General features: G+C 37.7%; 1 protein-coding gene across 5 annotated transcripts in view; it reads right to left on the bottom strand.

Annotated features, from left to right (window-relative positions):
- LOC124169237 (FERM domain-containing protein 5) overlaps positions 1 to 23,230 on the bottom strand; it is a 107,531-nt gene that overhangs the window by 4,293 nt on the left and 80,008 nt on the right. For 2 of the 5 annotated variants that reach the window (XM_046547784.1, XM_046547786.1), the window contains 4 exons: positions 22,518 to 22,606; positions 15,631 to 15,869; positions 9,375 to 9,551; positions 2,969 to 3,160 (listed from right to left, as the gene is read on the bottom strand). In XM_046547784.1, coding sequence (XP_046403740.1) covers positions 2,969 to 3,160; positions 9,375 to 9,551; positions 15,631 to 15,869; positions 22,518 to 22,606 — 697 coding nt within the window. The remainder of the gene's footprint in view (positions 1 to 2,968; positions 3,161 to 9,374; positions 9,552 to 15,630; positions 15,870 to 22,517; positions 22,607 to 23,230) is intronic. The other 3 variants (XM_046547785.1, XM_046547787.1, XM_046547788.1) reach the window with 3 other exon arrangements.

Below are 23,230 nucleotides of genomic sequence, written 5' to 3'. Positions count from 1 at the left end.
CTAGAATCCCACTTTGTGGGTCCAGGGTCAGATGAACTTCTGAGTAGTGCCCTCCATTCCCATGCTATGCGACCCCACAAATTAAAAGATGTTACTTTTTCTCTTTAAGTATACTGGGGCTAGCCAAGGTAATAACTTTACAGGAGACACCCGCAAATGACAAATTTTTTCCCTGTGGATTTTTTGCACAATTTGTGCATTGTGGGTGGGTGGGTGGGTGAAAGTTATCACTGTGGCTAGTCCAGGTATACTTAAAAATTTGTCTAGAGCAAACACCCCTCTATGTGTTCAAAGTTCGGACTTTGCTCTCCGGCTGTGGTGCCGTGTGCACGACTTGGACGGCTAGTCGCATAATATGCTCAGCAATCCAAACCACCTTGTCTGGTTGTGTCCACAAATATCCATTGGGAGGAATGACACCACGATAGCTGAACTGTCTTAAGCCGGAAATCCGAGGGATCCGGGTTCAAATCCCGGTCAAGGCAAATGATTATTTCCCTGCGGATTTTTCGCACAAAATATGTCACTACAATTAGTACGTTTAACCCTTTGCGGTCCAATATCAATGCTGGCTTGACAAATAATAGTGCTACGAGCACTAGGCTTGTTGTAGCATCAGGTCTAACTTCCAGTTGAGCTTGACATCACAAGGCAAAGCGATTTATACAAGGACAATGTTTCAAGAGATTACCTGATTTGCTGTCAACTCGAAGTTAGACCTTCTGCTATGAGCCAGCCTTGACGTTGAACCACAAAGGGTTAAGAGACTAGACAAAGCTTTCCTACTTGAATAGGCATTTTATAGTGCAGCAGATTACTTTGGATACAGTGAATACAATATGTATTTTATTTTTGCTGTATGTACTTCTTTTAATTAGTATTTTTTTGTAATATATACGTATTTTGTTTTTGTACTGACACATTTTAGTGTCCACAAAACCTCTACAAAATAAAGAATAATATTTTTATTATCATACACCTGTGGCAACGGAGGTTTCTTAGAACATCCAATCTCTGCTTGAGTGCTATTTGGAGGGCAATTTGAGTATAGTGCTCCTTCTGTTGGATAGGGATGTTAAGACAAGTCCCCAAGGATGCCTTTCATTAAGAGTAGGCTAATGGCAAGGCCAGCTTTCTCTCCACCATTCCTTCCTTCCCAGCTAGCACATTATAAGTCATTGAGATAAGGTGAAAGGAAGAAATACGGACGGCGCTTCTCAAGTAAGCTTGTTATGGGTTTTTTACGGCCAGGCTGACAAACATCCAGAGTAATGGCAAAATGGATGCCAAACTTTCAGCACTTCTGTAGATGCTGTTATTATTCCATCGTTTCAGAGTGTTTATTAAGGCTTTTATGTATAAGAATAATGTTTTTATTCTTGGTGCTTCTATATTATGAGGAGAAATAACATCATACCTCCATAATTTGAAAATCAGTCACATTTATATGAACTGATGGCGAAACGACGGTCGTAAGAAAAACACACAATTTCACAATAATAGCAATGTAGAATAATATAAAAATGCCGGAAGGAATATCTAATATACATATTGTAGTCATCGGGTGATCAAGCTATAAATTAAAATTCATAAATGTTAAATTGTGTAGACCTTGACTAACTTCAGTTTTTCATGCATATACCGGACAAGTTTTTCTACATAATTAAACTTTAAATTGGTAACTACACCCTCCTTTTTCATCAGCTGCCGTGGTGTAGTGGTTAGAGTGAAGAACATCGGATACGGAGGTTGTGCGTTCGGTTCTCCCTGACGTTATTTTTTTTTCTTTCCACCGCAAGGATAAAGTAATTGTGTTATGCTTTATATCATCACTAGCCGGTCGCTTGCAGTTATTAATTTTTGTTCTATTTACGGGAAAATCTGTAATCAGTTGTTAAGCCCTTATAAAGACTCTCTAATTTCACCGGAAGCCTTTAAATTCATGTCGGGATGAGTCGCATAGCATGTGTAGTACGCTGTTCAGCCACCTTTGGCGCTCCAACAGAAGCGACTTACGTTGCCTGAGGATATTTGATGGCATTCCTTACCTATTCTTCCCGAATATCTTACCCTTGCCTTATATAAGCCCCTTAGCTTACGATAAGCTGCTTATCAATTTTTTCCTTAAGAAAACCATAATAAACGGTTAACTCTCTTACTTTGTGCTACCTGGATTACCTCACTTTCCTTCATGGCGCAAATTACCTCATCTGCCAGTCACCTCTTCAAAATACCATACTGTACTGGTAGGGGAGTCAACAAAACTTTATTCCATCGAGCCAACATATGAGGACAAATACCCGAAAAGATGCAGAGAAAAACTTTGTATTTCCATTCTTAAATTCTTTCAACCTAAGAAAATCACTTCTAATGTGGTTTTTCACCTACATCCAAAATTACAACTGATTAAAATATATGTAGAAGGGTTTAAGAAAATTATGGTTCATTTACTTGTTTAGGGACAACATTATCTTTAAGGAAGAAAAAGCTTTCAAAAGGGTAAACAGTGATGATGATCATCATGAGGACCAATTACAAAGTTAAACTGAAGTGGATAAGCAGTCATCCGATTAAAGTGAGTTTGTGATCCCATCAAATACATAATCAGTTAATGGGAGAAGACTGTCAATATTTTTTTCCTGCAAATAGCTCATGAAGTAGGAGATGAGTTGAAAAATGGAAAAATATGGGTCCTTTTATTTTTCAAACTCTATACTGAAACATTCAATTAACCACATACATACAGTAAAATCTATAATAAAAATTAAAAATTGGTGCACAAGCCTAATGAAGCCCTACTGTGATTCACAGAAATTACTTCACATTTGGGTCATGCAATACTCACATTGTCACTGCCAATACTTTCCTTTTTCGTGGCTTCCGGGTAATTTGACACAAACTAAATCGACAACATCACTCACCTAATTGGAGAACAGACATAAATGAATTAGCGCTACAAAGATCTTACCTCCTTCTACAGTTGAAGCGCTGACTTTGGGAGAGTCCACTGGATCATGTACTTGGCCATTGGCTATGACTTGGAGCTCAGCCGTGCCCTCATTGCACTCGACAGGAGTGACTTGAGTCTCTACTAAAGCAGCGGTCACATGCTCAGACAAAGTTCTGGACTGATTCGTATCAACCGAGTCCATTTCCTCTGCTATGGAAAAGAACCAAGGCTTCTGCTAGTTAAAAGTTTAATTTCTTTTGTCACACAGAGGCTGAAAGGAGATGCAGTTCATGCATAAGCAAGCACTTGAAAATCACTACGGCAATGCCATTTGCCTGCTTTCAATAGTGCACATCAAAAAAAGCAAACAATCGTGAACAAGGGAAGCATTCATTCCGGTGCCTCGCGCAAGTGATATGCAATGAGCAAATTAACAGCGTATCGATGCAACATCCTGAAAAGATAAATCTTACTGCAGACATTTGTGGACTGACAAGGAACCTTAGCAAAGTGTTATTAACAATTTCATTCATACTCTGCATGTGTATAGTCAGGGGCGGATCCAGAATTTTCTGGGGCAGGGGGGGGGGGGGGGCACTAGGGTCTGACAGGTCTTCTCATATTTGAGTTTAAAAACAAAATACAATAATTACTGTAGAGAATATTCTCTTAATTTTGATATGAAAGCTATTAATGTTAAATTAAATGGTAGAGGCTCCATAATACACAAATAAAACAAATGTAAGGATAACCATATTAAAATCTTGACTATTTTCTAAGCATCTGGGGGGGCACGTGCCCCCATGTCCTCCTAAATCTGCCGCTGTGTTTTTCTAAATTGTGAACTGTATTTTTACTACTGTGGCCTATACTGTACTATACTGTTTTTACCTACCGTGGCCTCAAGGCCTTAGAGCAGAGTTATTGCAATTTGAACATTGATGGTAAGCAGCCTGTATGATTCATTTTAATCCAAGTGGAATGCTTTTGGATTTTAATTGGCTACGCCTAGCAGCTCTCTGTTACTGTGTGTGTGAGTGTAAAAATATCCTATGCAGGTAACCTAACATTTTCTTTTCACATAGTAACAACTAGGCTCTTCTAAGAGAACACGGGAGATTTCATATGGTTCAGTTTCCTATTACATGTATACTATACACGTACAAAGTACAAGTAAAATCAATGAGTAGCAGTTTGCAAAGGCTATGAAAAAATTGAATAAAGCTGTATAAAATTTGTATACATTCTTATACAATTGTCATGACAATGTTATTATTTTTATACAGGTTTATACAATTTTTTCATAGGGGCTCCTAGTGAGTGGCAGAGAGAAATAACAAACTGATCTCTTTTTGCTGTTTGCACACAAATTCAGGTTGAACGCTTGGTGAGTCAAAAAGTTTCGCAACTATTGAAGTGGCATCACAATTGGTTTATTTAAAAATTTAGCTTATTCTGTTTCTTTTTATTTTTCTTAGGTCCTACTCTTCATTTATGACTTAGGAAATTTTACACATCGACTAACACAGTAGTTTGGGCATTAGGTATACAAACAGCGTTGATGTAGGTTAATGCCAAAACTCATACAAGATGGAGAAATTTGTTTGCCACCAAAATACTCTCTCCCAGATTCTCATGATCACTCTGATGAGTTTTCAATAAGATTGTTTACCCGGGAGGGTAACTTATTAATAGGTTTGTTTGTTTACTTTTCATTCAGAGAATATAGAATAGAGCAGGAAGAGCGCCTTTTTCCAAGGACCACATACTTAATTGCACTGTACAAAAGATACTGCAAGGAAAAATTTTTTTCCTGCACTTTGCCTTACATGGTGGACATCAAAGATCTTGGCTATGAGTATAAAACATCAAGGTGCACCATTCTGATTTTCATGGGTATTGCCTACAAACGACGTACAGCAATAAAAGAAATAAAAAAAATTTCCAAATCACATGCAGCATCAATCAATTTTTTTAGATACTTTTTTGACCCATTACACACAAGAAAAGGTGATGAAAAAAATCAACAATTAAATGCATTCCATAGAGCACAAACTGTAGAAAAAACATAATTACGTCCCCTTGATATCTGCTGCCAGCTTGCTGACCTATTATTCTGACACCAACTTATGTAACAACAATGACAATTGCTTTCGCTTAGTAGAGTTGCAATCTTTTGAAACACACTCAATTTCATCAGAAAAACCAAGAAACTTAAAAATTGCATTTTAAACAAAATTAAATTTAAAATTCAGGATCCAAAACTTTATACACAAAGCACCTCTTAACAGTTACATTTCAGGGCCACCATACATGCACATCCATTATGATTTCACTCTTACCTTTAATAAAAACTGTTTGCATAAACTACTTCATGCAATTCAGATTCCTTACCATTGGGTGAAACTTTCAGAAATATATCTATTACTGACCTAGAGGTCAGTAATAGATATATTTACAACATAATGGGTGCATATGCAGAGCTGCATATGCACCCATTCTGTTGTTAATTGATGTTCTGCTGATTCAATCTAGGTCAGTGAACCTCTGAATAAGTAGTACCTATTTTCAGCTTAATATTCTGTTTTACAACCATGACCTTGATTAATGGAGACCCAGTAATTTTCCTTTTTCATGAAACGAATTCTTTAAAGGTATGTCACCAAGTTAACCTTAAACAGTTTGGAGGTAACCACAATTATATGTATGACTAACACTCCAAATGTAGCATTTTAATGGCACCACTTACCAAGGTACACACATAGGAGCACTCCAAAAAAATGTATTCATTCATACCATGCTTCGAAGAGACAATTATTACCTTTGATAGCCCAATTATTTGTAATTGTTGCTTAACTCTAGTATGAACACACGAAGGCTAGCCTTTTTGTTCCCATTCAAATTTCACACACCCAAATAACAATTAAAAAACAGCAATACACTGAAACACTCACAGAAACAAGAAATTCTTTTCATTAAATGGTTCACTTGCGTGCTCAATGTATGATCACTGCTTTAATTAACAGTAAACACAATTTAAATTTACCCATAATCCAACTACGGGCACACATAAGAAATATTGCATATTACATGTACTGCACTCACAGGAGAATAGAAATCAGCATGCAATTCCTCCCTCCTTTTAGAAGCAATGGACATATCACACAATAATTGCTGTGCTCAAACTAAGTCTACCATTCATCCAGACCCACTAAGGTTAGTGGACTGACACAGAGTATTGAGGCATATCTAATGAGAGGAGCGAATTAATGCTAACTAAAATTATCATAGACACGTCTAACAGGCAAAAATACTAAGATGGAAATTTTCTTTAATACTATGGAAAAAAATATGCAGAAAAAGATAAGACTGCATAGAGAAAGAGAGAGGCATTTTTTCAAAATGAACAAAAATATGCGATGAAAAAAACTAAGGATAGGTCAATTCCACTTTTATGTTTGTTCTGATTACGGTTTGGATCCTAGCCTTTGTTTCCAGACTTCGTGACTGCAGATGAAGAACCTTTCACTCTTCGCCTAGCCCTTAGTGGGTTAACCCCAGTTTAGTAATGGAAAAATTGATTTAGATTAAAATCTAAGATCGAGTTTTAAATGCCACAAAATAAGGAAATCGAGATTAAGCGTTGACTTTGGAGTTTCGACCCAAACTTGATTTTTCAACATCAATCTTGACCATTTCATTTTACCTCAGCAGCGCCGTTACCGGCCTAAGGTAATATCATCCATGCCATGTGAAAGACTTTTTTCTAAGGCCGGTAAAATTTGAAAGGCCCTCCCTCGATCATGAAGAAAGCATACCTACGTCAATCAGTTAATCTTTCTTAAAAATTTTGGTGGAGCCGAATGATTCCAAGCGGTGATCCCAAAACTATATATATTGTGCTTTCATTTGTAATCTTTTACTACTAATAATTCTCACATGTATTCCAAGTAGATTATAATGAGACATGAGATCTTTGGAGGTTTGTGTGAAATTGCAGAACTTGAAGATAGAGATGGGTAGACTGGAGTTTCTTGTGGAGACTCCTTGGAGTAAGGGAAATTGAGAGGATGGTATTAGGGTTAGCTGGCAGCATAACATTATATTATGCAAGTGCAAAATTCAACAGAGGAAAAATCTTTTGGGGCTTCAGGAGACAAAGTTGTACATGCTGCTAGACATACAGCAGCACAAGGCAGTATACATATTTGTGGGCATAGCCACATAGTCCTGGGGCTAAAGCCAGAACTTTGGGGCATTTAACATTATGGGGGTGGTAGGAGGTAATCTAGTGGGTGGATAGCTTGGCTGCTGATGAAAGGGCCCCAGGTTCAGATCCTGGATGAAGCATTTGGACACCCTTAAAGGAAATCCACTAAGTGTGAGGTGGCCCAGGGGAAGTGACTGGCCAACCTACCCTGAATGTGTGATATTCACGAAGCAGTGGCTTAGTCTGGGGTGAGCTCTACCCTCACCTATTCAAACCAACCTTTGGGTAGAAACACTGAATGAGTGAGTAAGTTGAGTAGACTTTATTCAAGGAAATTAGAGCAGACCAGTCAGGAACCATACCTTTATGAGGTCTTCGTAAAATGTTCTCAGGATCGCCACCGTGTCAGGAAATGCATAACCACTGACTGCATAACTGCACTGGTCAGGAACTGCAGTTATGCAGTGACCGGTGACGATCCCATGAACATTTAACGAAGTCTATTCGCTGGGAAAGCACTAAATCCTCCTCCTTCATGAAGTCGTCTGCAAGTGCAGGTAAAGCGGGGAAATACCACCACATGAACGTAGTGCAATGTACAAAAATATTCTGCCTTGCGGCTAAAGTAGTTCAGGCAGGATAATTAAAATAAAGGGCATTTGCGCTATTCCACAAGTATTAAATGCAATAATGCACTTTGGCTCACGGAGCCATCATCTGATACAAGACTGGCTCTGTGAGCCAAAACGCGTCGTATGCATTCAATACTTGTGGAATAGTGCAAATACCTTTTATTTCAACACCTCAAACTTCCATTATGTGACGCCTTAATCAGTTGAACTTATCGTGGCTGCATAAAACCATCTTGTCCTCTAAACTCAACTAAGCTCCACAAAAGAAGGATCGTATGGTATTTGGAACTGACAGCTAGGGTCATTGTTATGGATATGGAAGGAAGGGTGGAGAGAAACCCTGCATGGGCGTTAGCCTGCTCTTAACAAAAGGAGTCTAAGGGACTATGACTTAATGCCCCATTCAATGGACTAAGCGCTTTAATTAAATTGCCCTCCATGAAGCATTTAAGCAGGGATTGTGCACTCTCAAAAAAATCTCTACCACTGCTATGATTTCAACCCAGGCTGATAGAGTGGAAAAGCAACACTCTAGCCACCACATCAACCCCAGTGGCATAGCCATGAGGGGGGTTTGAGGGGTCCGGACACCCCCCCAAAATCTAAAAACACATTTATTTTCCTCCATAAAAGAAAACAAAATATTGATAAATCATGAATTTATAAAATATTTCTTTAACAAATGAAGTTTTTTCAATTATTAAGAGTGTTAAAATTAGTTTAAAACCTTCTCCTTAGTACCCTGTATTTCAAAAATTTTCCCCCCTGGTTTTCGGACCCCCCCTCGAATGGAATTCCTGGTTACGCCACTGATCAACCCCATCCAGTGGAAAGAGATAGCTTGGTAGTTCAAGTTGTAGAACACCTGACATGAATTTGGCAGAGACTCCTGGTCAAGATAAATGATTTTCCCACACTGGAATTTTCGAAATTCTCTTCCTAATACTTCCTATCTCCACTCATTCACTCCTTACAGGATCTATTCGCAGCAAGATTTCACGTACAAATGTGTTGATGTGTATGGGCGTGTATATACAAAAATGCAACATACTACTATAATACACACATGAAAACAAATACAGTATGAATGTCAATATAGTTAAAACATGGTAAAAAAAGAGAATAGCACATACTTATTTGGATATTTGGTTATTCAGCAACTTCATCAACAAGGCAGGAGGGAAGGTACAGATGTGAGATGGACGAAGGAAGATTGGGAATCGTAAGGAGGTTTATTGGTGCAGGAAGGAGTAAGTCATACCGCCATGTCTCCACCCTGTCTTTTTATTTATATATTCAACCTACCCCTTTCCCGCTAATTCGTCTTCCTACGATTCCCAGTCTTCCTTTATCCATATCACAATGGTAACTTCCTTCCTGCCTTCCTGATGAAGCTGACGAGCAAAAAGATATCCAAATAAGTACGTCCTTATCTTTTTTTGCCATATTTCACCTATACTGACAATTACAGCGTGCATCAGGGGCAGTGATCTTTGAACTGAAAACCATTAACTTAATATAATAATTTCTATAAATATACAAGTCTCCCTCTTGTGCCTGTGTCAGTTGGGCCCTCTCTCACCTGGCACCCTGGGCCTCCCTGATACCTCCTGATCCTCGGCCACCGTTTCCAACAATGGGAGGTTGCCGTCAGGACAGTAGAGGGGGGAGAGGAGAGGGTCCAAGGCGCGGCCACCGCCGTCCAGGTGTGGGTCAGGGACGGATGCCGAGTGGTTGGAGCGCGGGAGACTACCGTACCCTGAGCAGAGAGGAGATCAAGAGAGTTGACAACAGATGCCCTCACTCGCATAAACGCTTGTTTGTGTCTCCACACTCACCCTCCCAATGACGACAACAAAAAAAAACAGCACAGTGTTTACACGAATTAGGTTGGGAGCCAATAGAGACTCATGGGCTACAAATAAGACTTCAACTGCTGGAGCAATTCAGAACAGGTGCCTTTCAGCAATGATAAAATACGCAAGAAAACTTTCCTTAGTGATATGTAATGGAATTCATTCATAATGTAGTTCGTAGACTTTTTTCAAGCTAATGGTAAGCTATTCATCCAAGTCTGTCCAAAGAATACTCATTCAATGACATAATGATATCTATCCATTGGGAATTCCTTGATACAGTGATGTGAACTAAATAAAACAAAAAGGAAAGCTGCTGATTCATCAAAAACTGCTATGGGTGAGGAGTAATACAGCTTCAGCATGATATAGGTTGGGGCCTGCTGGAGATGCAGAGGCTATGTGATAAGCTTAGATTGCTTGAGCAAAAATGAGCAGGATATTTCTGAGTGACATGGAGAACTTCAACTTAGAATCGCAATGCATTTCCAGGTTCAAAAAAATAAAATAAAATACGAAAGATATTTTGCCAAACAGATGGGTATAGGAATTTGTTTCTCTATTGAACAATGTAGGATTTCAATAAATGCAAAGTTGAACTCACATAGTCAAATGTCTCACAAAGTGTATCAAAATTTTTTAGTTTTCTTGGACAGCTTAATAACTTGTGTCCTAACAACTGCTGCCACTAATTGAGGCAGCTTGTACAGTAACGTGTAGATGTAGATCAACAAGACACAACAAACTTCTCCCTACTAGCATTACTCACTTCCCAGGAGAAGACTAGTCCCTTTATAGTATTCCACAGTGTTCTCATTACCTACTCAAGACCTCAAGAGAAAGATAATACCTACATACTTACGATGCTCAGATGTATTTTTAAAAATTTCTACAGTGCAATGTAAATATTGAGCCACTGTCGTCAGCTGTTCAAATAGAGTCATTGCAGGCAAGTATTTCCGTGGCCCAGCAATTTGTCAATATTTCATACATGGTGTGGCCAGCACCTAATTTATCTTCAGTAGTAAATTAAAATTAGACTCAAATACACTCAAGTTATCAACTATAATCTGAATGATTGGATCATAGATTATATCTCTGACATTAGCATCAAAATGTTGGAAAATAAATTTTTAGACAATGCCTCTCGGAAAATATGGATGCCCTGCAGATGTTTCATAATTTGATAACTAAATTTTACCTTAAATAATCCCCGACAAAGCAAAATAAAATAGGAATAATTTATTCCAAAAATGCATAATATCAGCTATTTCAGTTGACTATATGAATAAAATTTCACATGCGAGATATGAAAAACGACTAAAATTTTACTTATGCAGGACGCAAGTCTTTGTTTGGAAAATAAACGGATGGCATGACACAAATAATCTGACTGAATTTTGCCACCATTCATGTGGCAGGATTGAAATATTTCAATATTTCTCAATTAGAAATATGTGAGGCTTTAGGGTTCTTATGGAGCTCATCACTGGTAGTAGCTTTGTTTAAGCTAATACTCCCTGGCATTTCCATCATTGATGGATTGCAACGGCCTAACACCTAGCACCACAAACCACAGTGAATTACCATAGGAAATATGGAACCCCCATAGTATTGTTCCCTGCACAGTTGCCTCAAAAGTCAACGGTCTGAGGTATGATTGAGAGGTAAGGTGGAATATTTTCCTATGGCAATAAATGTGAATAAATTGCTTTTGGGTGTGCTCCACACAATGATTCAGTCATCTCCTGATTTTTCTATGCTGCAAGTCACATTATTTTGAGGGAATGTGACCTCCTTGAAGATGGTCTTCAACTTCTTACTCATTTAGATAGAGTGAGCAATGGAACAAGAGAGTCTTACTGAGCATATGTGTAGCTAGAGCCATAGTGTAGAGCAGGGATCTCCAATTTACTAGGCCACAAGGGCCACATTCCAAGTTCCGAATCGCCCTGTGGGCTGGATAGCAAATTTGCCGATGACTTAAGTATTCGATACCAACGTCTACTTAAGTATCCGGAGGCATATTTATTATTTACGAACAATTGAAGGTGACTTTGACGTGCAGTACAGCGCTGCAATGCTCCTAGCGGCGTCTCACAGAGTTAAACGAGCGAGAATCGCACACTACTTGAAACGAGTGCGCGGGCTGGATGAAAGCCCTATTTTGGAGACCCCTGGTGTAGAGGAGTCAAGATGGGACATTTCCCAGGGTTTCTAATACGACTCTAGGCTCATTAAATTGAACACAAATGATTTGACAAGGAAAGTTGTCAGAAGATCTGCAACCACTCAAAATTGAAAAATTAATCGAGTCAGAATGTCTGTCTTCAAACTTCAGTCAGTTACAACTTCAACTTTTAAGGAATGCCGCAAACTCATGGATGACCAATATTGACATATTTCAGGCATCAACTCAAAAATTGTTTTTTCACTGGGGTCTTTGTCAGCCCATAGCATTTGGCATCTAGCACAGACAGCTTTATTCCATAAATAAAATACAAAAATAGGAAAACTGCTACCAGAGTACTGAATTCAATACTCAGCTATTACAAGACTCAAGTTGGGAGCCAATAAGACTCAGAGGCTACTTGAAAGGCTTAGGTTGCTTGAGCAATTAAGAACAAATGCTTTTAAGGGTGAAAAAGGAGATCACTATATCATAACCATACCATATTTCTAGGTCACCAGAATCAATAAAATACGAGAGATAATTGGATGAATGGATGGCCATTAGTATTCGTTTTTCCCTGAACAATTAAGGGCTTCAATAAACCACGTTGAATTCAGGCAGACAAATCTATCACAAAAACACGAAAATTTATAAGTATTCTCGAAAAATATATATATATATTAGTTGAGGTTGGCCATCCTAATGCCAACTGCCACATGACAATCGTGCTGGCTGGTCAGATACTTCAGTCAACTCTTCTTTATCCAGCTACCCATCATCCAGTCCGAGGAAGGATAACGTGGGCAATTTTGTTCTTCCTACACAAAGAATTTCGAAGAATATTCCAAAGGTAACTACAACAGCAGATGGATAATCCAGAACACATGAGACTAGAGTATTTAGGAATAAATATTTTTCCAGGGTTTAGACCACTTTCTATTTCATGAGCAATTTAACTAATCACGCAACAGTCATTATAACAAAATTTAACTCTTCTATTTCAACTTAAAAGAGATTGGCAAGGCTTGAAGTTTTGAGGACTGACGAATCACTGCCAACTACTCTAAATAAATCACTCATAACAGAAAAAAATCACGCATATTCACAGTAAAATAGATGAGAGTGGAAAAAAAATGAAAATCCAACGGGAATTTCATGGTGGCTGACTCCAACAGCATAATGCTTGAGGTACTGACAAATTTTCACATTAACTCCTGTTCTGCTGAAGATAAATATTTTCACTTTTTTGAGTTATTCACGGTCCAACTATGTTTCACTTAAACCCATCGAGACACAAGGCAAGTCAGTTTTGATCAGCACGCTGCTGTAAGTAAGGGCTCTATTTGTCCTACAGAGGTGGGGTAAGCCCATGGAATAAGACAATGTACGTGGATGACTTTGGAAGCCGAAATGTGCATACAGAAGGATTTTAATGGTTTAGTTGGGGGGACAGAAAACTTAAAGTCAGCAAAATTCTAGAAAACTTTGCATTGAAGAGATATTCCATCATTTAGAATTCCACATTAACAATCCACTACAGTATAATGAAAATCTTTACAAGAACATTGTTAGGTACTAAATAATGCAACTGAATTGCTTTCCGATTTTGATCATTTATTATGTTAAATATCCTATCAATCCATACAAATATGTCACTGCTTACGTTTACTACATGATTTAACCATGATATGAAGAAAGTATTTGGCTGCTTCGAAGAGAAACCAATAAAAACCCAGCCCCTTAATACATTTTTAACATTCACTATTGCATTTGTGATCTCCATTACGTATTTACTTGCACAGCACGTTAAACCTATGTATTAAGATAGTCACATGCATATTAATCCACAGTCTTACTTGTTTCGAACAACCCATGTATATAATTTGTAATTGTTTGTCAGCTTTATCTGCTCTTTTCCATAAGCCAGTCTACCAAGTCAAAATTAACAAATATGTTATTTATGCAATAACATTCATTTTACACTTATGAAAACAACAAACCAACTTTCATCAGAATTAAAAATTAAAAATGCCTGTAGATCAGTGAGTTCCTTCATTTCATCCCTAACTGGGGAATGCAAAACTCAGTAATCCTTTGCCCACCTTCGCATTTGTTTGCCAATAGACATTCATTTATGTCACTCAAGACAGCTGCTATTAAAGATATTGATCGAGTGTTGTTATTTAATTTTTTATACTTCATTTTTTCAACATCTGTCCTTTGGTTAATGCATTACCTGCTGCTTTGCCAAATATTTCCACCCTAGAAAATAAAATGTTGATTTAACCAGAGGTGCAGCGAGGGGGGTTTTGGGGGTTAAAACCCCCCCCAGAGCTCAGAGAAATTTTTAAGTTTAATCCATTTTACTTAATTGGATTGATATTACTAATGGAATAGTTTAACGATGAATAAAATATCCCTCAGAAAGCCGTAAAACTCACCATTTTTAACAATTTATCTTAAAATTCCGTAATCTCGCACCTACCGCTTATCCTGGTGGGTATTCCATATCCCCACACACCCTGGTATTAGTTGCACCTAAACCCCCCCCCAGCCTTAATTCCTAGCTGCGCCCCTGGATTTAACGACCGAATTTACTTTTCGACATTAGCCAATAATTCGTGCTTTGTCATGTATCCATTAATATTATAACAGATAGATAACCGAATGATTATAGATAGATAACTGATGCAGATGAACGTTAATAATAAGGGTGGAAAATGGAAAATTGCAGATGATTTTATTTTCAAATTGGAGTTTTGAGGAGATGATCATTGCACTCGGCTTTGTTGCTAAGTACTCTGCTCTAACCCCTGATCACATACGGAGTATCTCCCAGGAGCCATATGCCGGAGCCTCACCCCCGTAAAAGACTACGAGATGCAAACGCAGAGGTGGAGAGTGGGCAGGAGAAACATGCAGAACAAAAACCCAAAGTACAGCATGACAGCTAGTAACTTGCCATACAGAAAGAGTATCTAATTTTATCATCTTTTGCCTTTACGATGAAGAATCATCATCACCTATCAATGATTCACATAGCCTTTATATTATCTGCAGCACTAATATGCATGGCAAGTTGATCTTGGTCATAAAATTCTAGACCAATTCAAGAGAGAAATTCAAGAGTGTACCATGCGATTCTAAGTAAATAGTCATTTAAATAACATTAAATACATAATTCAGCTATTATTTTTAAGTGGTGAGAAGCCTCTGAAAATACATTGCTCATTCAAGAAATTAAACTCATGCCAAGAAGGTTTCTCTCATTAGAGAGCCAGTTCTTAACATGGACTTAAACATTAAAATCATTCAAGGAAGCCCATTAAGAATTGATTATCTTTAAACATTATCAGCAAGAGATGTCAAGAAAATATGATTTACCCAAAATAAATCTTCCCCAGCTTAAGTCATTCATAAATATCCATTTGCCCATGTTAACTGGCTGGTAGGTCAGAAAAAAGACCACAGTTTACAAAACAAAGATAAAATTACTAATCATACAGAGAAGGTAGGCTTATGGAGACACAAATGTAAAGTGACAGTTTGATGCTAATTTTAATACATATACCATGGCCAAAATGACTACAGAATAACTATGGTAATGTATATAACCCACTACAAAGCCCTAATCTAATACAATAGATGAAATGATAATAGAAATAAAGACTAATGAATTGTGACTTACAGACAATTATTATGTGCTTTATTTTAAGCCATGTGCTTAAGAATTCATACCGTGATTATGAAAGCAGATTAAAAATACTACGGACCATAAAAACGTATGTCCCTAAGGCAATATCTCTTACTGATTTCCCCAATTTCAGAGCCGACTGGCGTTGATGGAGTAGCGGGAACACTGGAGGCCTTCCTCCGTAAGCTGGAGGGTCGGTATGACGATCGGTTTATTGTCGGCTCTTCTCTTCTCAAAGGACCAACGTCTTCAAGGATTTCCTTCTCCACTCGACCTGAGTATCGAAACTTGGTCCCCCATTGGAAGAAACCACCACCCGTGACCACCGAGGGCGCCTCCGACGATGAAGGCAACCTGAGCACGTGCGAGAAATAGGACAATTATTCAATGCACTCGGGGAAAGAAGGGAAGGGGAACAATTTTCAGAGGGCGCCTATGATGAGACACAATTATCAACTGAAAATAACTATCATGATGTACAAACACACTCATCAACCAATGATTGTAGACTAGTTTGTTCAATTGTATTAGGCTCAACTATGTGGAAGTTAATACAGAGGAAATCAACGAAGTCTCCTTTTCATTTTCAATTGTAGGCTACATACAGATTGTGTTGTACCATTGATTGGGAGGCTACAAGACAAAGTGGTCACCATCATGTCTTACATGTATGCACTCGGAATGCAGGTGCTGGTCCAAATTGTATTGGCCTTCAACTCCACAGTAAACTGCCAGCTGATCTTAAGGCTCAAATAAGTGTTGCTGCATTAAAAAATAATCTGCTACAGTATCTGACATCAAAAATGTTTTACTCCATTGGTGAATTCTTTAATAATGTTTGACATGTGTCCTGCATTCACTGTATTTATTTAATTTCTTTAACCTGATATGTCCTATATCAGAGTAACCTTGTAACCACTTGATCCCTGGACAAATAAAGCATTATTGATATTGCTTTCCAGGGGAAACAATTTCAACTAATTAAATTAGTTGTCATATACAGCATACTCCCGATTATCCGGGCTAATGATGGGGAAAGGTGGCACGAATATTTGGAAAACGGAATATTCCAAACACTCACATTAATTTCATGTAATGCTCATAATTTTCGTAAATAAAAAAATTTATTATTATTTACGGACTTATTCTGTTTAGAGTGCCTGGATTCATTGAGAGCTTCCTTTGCCATATATTTGCAAATATTTGGCAAATGGAATAGTCCAAACACTCACATTAATTTCATGTAATTCTCATAATTTACGTAAATCAAAAAATTTATTATTATTTACGGACTAATTCTGTTTAGAGTGCCTGAATTCATTGAGAGCTTTCTTTGCCATACCGCAATCTTTTTAGCGGCGATAATGTGATTGTACCCATATTCCTATATCTACATATAAGACTTGGTTTTGAAAACCACACATCCTTGGCCGTGTGATCACGTATACAGAAAAGTGGTTTGCACGAATGCTTCAAGACCACTGCGCCACTTTGGAAACTAACAGTCAGGCACCACGCCATGTAGTCGCATCTCACACAAGTTGTTCGGGTAGCAACACCAGGACGCAGATCCATGATCACTGAACGTGGTCATGCACTGGGAGGCTTGGAAAACAGGAACATCGAGCTCCCGTGAGTGCTGCTAGCGTACGATCACGCCATCGTGCAGCAGCGGTTCTAGAGTACCCACGCCTGCCATTGCCTGGTTATGACTCAAGCAATCTCTGCTTCCTTCGTCTCCACTACCATTTCCACTGCTGCCTTCACTTCTACAAATCACTTCCTCTCCTGTTAAACCTTAAATAGTCACAGCATAAACGTGCCTGAGTGCGATGAAATTTCTGGTTCTCTTGGGCTGTATTCAACAGCATGCGAGATCACGGCAATAATGGCACATTTGCGATAGAAGCACACATTTAAAGATCATGGATAAAATTTTTCTTGACTTGCAATCGGTTAACAGTAGAAGAATCATTTAAATTAATCAAGAGTGTTTTCCCCGCCACTTAATGTCATTTTCAATACTTGAGCAAACGTCCAAATAAACTTGAAGCAGTCTTTGTGAGCAAGTAAATAAAATAATTCCATTTTACGAAGGGGATTGTAATGAAAATAATAAGCCTGGCATAGCCTAGCATTAAAATACAGTAATTCTGGTGATTTTGCGTCAGATTTTATTTTTTATAAAGATCATGGAAAACATTAAAAGAGAGTGAAAATTGTGCATGGATAATTTGCCACAAGGGTACGCCGCACCTGGATAATTGAGTGTCTGCTATTTTACAATCCTGCGACATGAGCTGCAGTGATATTAACATAAATAGCTAAGGAGAAAAATTCCCGGAACAGGCATCAAATCATGGTCCTTTAGCTTTCTGCACCACTGCACAGCCAACTATTGTGACGGAACCCCTTAAATATGTTGCCAGATGGTTTATTTTAGTAGTGTGTGATATTTTTTTTGTGTTGTATTGCTTGTATTTCTTGAATTCGAATGATTGTATTAGTGAACAGATGAATGGTGAAAACATGTGAGATTGTAGTTCGCCTAGTTCACCGCTAACGTCGTCACCGTACATGCCAGGTGCAGACGACGTTAGTGCGGGGAACGATGGGTAGAGGAACCAAATAAATAGCCGAGCGAGAGAGAGGTCAGGCAGAACAAAGAGAACAGACTGAACGGACAGAAAAGAAAGAAAGAGGGTGACGCACGAGCGAGCAGCGCAGGAGAGAAAGAAAACGCACCACGACGGGACCGCACCTGGAGAGGAGGAAAGTCTGAGGAGGGCCCTTGTGGACTCTGCTACGCATGTTCCTGGGCATTGAAGGGGATCGAGATTCTGGAGGAAGTACCTGCCACGTTTCTGCAGACGCAATCCGCCGTCTGTTGGCCGGAGTATCTGCTACAACTGATCCTCGCCGGAAAGGAAGCGTAAGCGAACTACGCCCCAATTCCCCCATTTCCCCTCATGAAGCTGGTTAAAGCTGTAATAGTGCGCCCAAAAGTGTGTGTTTCGTGCTCTCACGCTCGTACGAAGAAGAAGAAGGACCTTGTTTTTCAGTCAATCTCTCACTGTTCACTATTTATCAGAATTGCCTTGATGATAATTCGTCTTTCTAATAAAAATGACATTGCTAAAGAGTGTTAATCTCTCAACTGTATTTTTTAGCTATCTAAACTGCCTTGAAGATTAAGATACTTCCTTTTTTCGAAGGCATCGCTTAGTAGTGCTGAATTTAATTGTTGATAAATATTGTGTTTAAGGGTATTTTGTGTTTACGGGTATTTTGTGTTTAAAGGTATTTTTGTGTTTTGGGGGGTATTTCGGTGTCTAAAGGGTTATTTTTTGTTATCTTGTTTGAGATTCATTAAAAGTGATTTATGTTAAAAGGAACTAGGACTGGCATCTTATTATTTAAGGGGGGAGTTTTGTCACCTTATTCGGCGATTCCTCTGCCACCCATCAAATTTACTGTTTTTGTGCAAATCAAATGGCGCTGGTCGCTAGAAATCCGAGTTCCCTACCCCTGGATCGGAGGAGGGGAGTGGTGGACGAAGGCAGTGACTCCTCCGACTCGGAAAAATAATTAAGTGAGTGTCGTCTCGCTTGCTAACCTCACTCGTCCTAACATCTTTGGAGAAAAGGGAGGGGGGGTTGGGCAAAATCTTACCCGGGAGTCGGGACCGGCACACTATGTATTTGGGTACTTTATGCTATTCAGGTTCTTTAATTCCCATGACAATTTTACCAAAGTTTAGACATTGATATAGTTTAGGCACTAGATATAAAACTTTTACAGTCCGTCAAGGATGGCAACGCAAGGATATATGGGTTTTCATGACCAGGGGTGAACCTCATACCAGCTCTTAAAGTCACACTTGACTTTATTTGAGGTATGTTTCACTAACATAACATTGGTTTTCGACTCCTGGTCCAGGAGAATTTTATTTATATGCTGTAAATAATTTACATCACAAAATCAAAATCAAAAATGCTATGCACTATAATTAAAATGTGATTTCTGCAGCAATATTAATACGTAACTCATATTCCTGAACCAAAAATGCATATAATAATAGGCAGCCAGTGACTATTAGCCAGGTGCAATTCTTGAAAATAATAAGGAGTGTGTTCCTATTCACTGAAATCTGGAGAATTAAGAGGCATATTAATGAACCTACTTGAGTATGCTTTATTTTTCCTAAGATTTTGGAATTTTTCCGGCAAACACATTCTTTGCCAATGCAACTTTAATAACTGCAACTATCAACACATCAACCAAATACATGATGGATTTGTGGTGCTGTAACCCACCCAACATATCAGAGAGATGAGAAAAAAATAGGAACAGCAGGTACATAACATTTCTCAATGAGAATGATGACATATTTGAAAGCTAAATGCTGGAAAAATGTTTCTCAGACTTTGCATTGGGAGATGCTTTGTAATAGCCAATCATTCGCTAATAGCCAATATGCTTTTCTTGTAAAAATGTAATAATCTGGCTATTATAAACGTAATACATTTAAACATTTTGGTTGGCTATTCAACAGGAATAGATTATGTACCCAGTATCATTCATGTGAACCTACTCCTGAGGTATACATATCAACAATCATAGTACACAACATGTGGATTCTTGGTCTACACCAAACTTCAATTGGTCAAGATACCCAAGGACTAAAGATAGAGAGATTTTAGATGTCTGCCATTTTTCGCATGCTTTCAGGGTAAAACCAAACACAAGGTGAAAAGATTATAGGATATAATTTCCTGCCCATGAATGAAAAGAAAGAAGGGATGTCACAGAGAATTTGCAATGCGCTAAAGAGGACACACATCTCCTCTTCAACTGGTCTTCTTTGGTGACGAATTACTTGCATAAAACCTTATCTTGAAATTTTCAGGGTAAGCAGAGTAGATCCAGTTCAACATTTGACTGTGTGTCAAATTAATAAAAAATTACATTAAAAAAATGTCTAAAATTTAAAATGACTAATTTTGATACATGATTTTGGCAAGTGTTGATGATGGTCTCCTTTATAGACCCGAAAATTTCAAGATGATAGCACAAGTTTCAAGCAAGTAAATTGAACCAATACAGACTAATCAAGTAAAAGGTATGCCTCCTCATGAATGCAGGGTATGAAAGCAGAATAAATTATGTAGAAAATGTTTTCAGCAGCTCAAATTTGTCCAAATTTTCATTTTATTCCTTATTTAGTTCCGAGTTAGAAAAAAATTACGAAATCAAATATGAGTCCTTTTTCAGGTCATGCCAAAAGAGCTTTCCATCAGAGGGTAAATATTTACATTACAGGTTATAGGGCAATATTTTCATTTAAACAAAACCTAAAATTACTACAAAATCTAGCAAAAAATAACCTATTACCAAACTAAATTTAACTACAAGGTGCCAAAAATCAAGGAGAAAATAGACAATAAAGGTGCTTAGGTCCATTGAAACCTCACGAGTAATGTGATATGATTAATGCGTTCAAGGAGAAAAGGACTACAAATCATTTCTAGCCTAGAGTAAGGACATTTAGGGTGCATTTCCAATGGCTGACATGAAGTTTACCAATCGAATATGGGTAGAATAACTGAGGGAAGTGAAAATCCAACACTTTTAAATGTTTCCTCAACAGAAGAAGCACATATGACAGCATAAAATTGCTGTTCTCTTGAAGCAGCTTCTGAATTGTTTGCCAAGATACCACAAACCCAGGCAAAGTAATGAGACAAATCTCCCCTGTGAACAACTATGATATGTATACCCAAAAGATGAGCATGTTTGGTTCGTTAGTTCTCAGTTCCAATGGTTCCTGAGCTTGGAACCAGCACTGGAGTCAAAGTAAAAAGAATTTGTGCCAAAATTAAATTAGAGCTAAGGCCAATTAAAATCTTTTCTCAGACCGAAAATGAAGGCTTTGAATTAAAGCCTGCAATAAAATAAGCTACTTACTTTTAATTTTAAACATTAGTAACAGCTACATGTCAAATGAAGGATTACTAGAGCTACACTTTAATTTAACTCTAGCACCTAAATTATCCTGAGTCATTTTAGCTGATAAATACATCTCACTAGTAGATACACACATTCGGCAAATATGCAAAACTGCATCTTGGGAAATTATATTCCAGAATCTATTAATGCATACCTTTTCCTAGCTTATTCTTTTGAATAGATTTAGGAGCCTGAATTCTCCAAAATTTTCAGAATGATAGCAATTTTTATCAAATAAAGTTCTGCAAATTTAGGGCTAATAAAGATTCGATTAGAGGTGAGATAACTTTGCTTAATGATTTAGGTTTTATCATGATAAGCTAACAAAGATTATGCACTGACAAAGATTTGGTTATGCTATGGATCCCATCACTTGCAAGGTAACTTGATGAGCTATTTCAGGCAGTTTTGATAATAGTTCAAAGAAAATTGTGGAAGGATTTTAAAAGATATGCAATTAAATGTAAATTTTTAATTTAGGACTCCTATTATGTACTAGCATTTCACGTACAAAAGAGCAATTTATGATTTTGTTCTCTCAATCAACACACAATATCAAATAAAATTAAAGGATAAGCTGATTCCTCATTTTTGAGCCATTTATCTACCATGGCCACAGATTTTTATGAATTAAATAATAGATGTGTGTGCACAAAATAATAAATCCAAGCAATATCTTAAACATATTGTGTTAATCTTTATTTGTATTGGAGAAATAGAGATACATACCAACAAATAAATCACTGGTCATTAAAACAGCAAAATTATAAACATAAGATTAGATTGTTAAATAATATAAGGTTGTCTCAATTTTTAGTAGCTGCTTAAACTATTCAGAGATTGAAGATAACATAACAATCAAAGGAGAGGGAGATATCACAACAGAGAAAGGGGCAGAGAAAAATGTTTCCATGCTATTGAGCTCAATTGTCAAATCTTCAAATGAAGGATTTGTAATGAATAATAAAAACAACACCTTCCACAATAACTTACGTAAAAAATAACATCTGCTCTACAGCACACCTCCAAACATGTCTACAGGCGGCACCAGTCGGGCACTTAAAACCAACTGTATGCTTTTTCTGAAACAAAATCTAAATGTTAACTAACTGAATATATCTGAGACGACAATGTCACTATCACAATGGTAAACATTCACATCAATTCTACACACTATACTAAAACAACTGCACTCGAATTGTAATGCCACACGGCCAAATAATGATTAGGAAACATGCACAAGACAAGCTTAAACATGAATTCACATGGATTTGGTGCTCTTACATTTCACTTGAATACGAAGATTATTACGTACTAGGCTATTCTCACAACTGGCTAAGGAGTACATTTATAGACTTTTGAGATGTCAGTTTTCTCCAGCAGTGTCAAGTGTTTTGTGTTAGATGAGGCATTCATCAAACATGCAAAACACTATAAATCATGAGAATCCAAACATTCATAAAATTCACTGCCTTGTAACTACACGCACATATTGGAACCCGTCCCAGTTGTACTGTTTCATAGAATAAGGAGTGGGAAGGGCTTTCATAGAGATAAAAAAAACCTAAATTTCAACACAGTTTGCAGATAAACTCATTCGCACGTAGCCTTGGATGAGTTATAAGATGTACCCTTTCCCTCTTTTCCCCCTAGTTTTCTTTTTTCCTTTCTTATTATCAGCCAAATACATCAGCCAGAGTCACTAC

Source organism: Ischnura elegans, chromosome 12 (assembly GCF_921293095.1).
Source record: "Ischnura elegans chromosome 12, ioIscEleg1.1, whole genome shotgun sequence".
Classification (NCBI taxonomy): Eukaryota; Metazoa; Arthropoda; class Insecta; order Odonata; family Coenagrionidae; genus Ischnura; species Ischnura elegans.
This window is presented reverse-complemented; position numbering and strand designations above follow the sequence as displayed.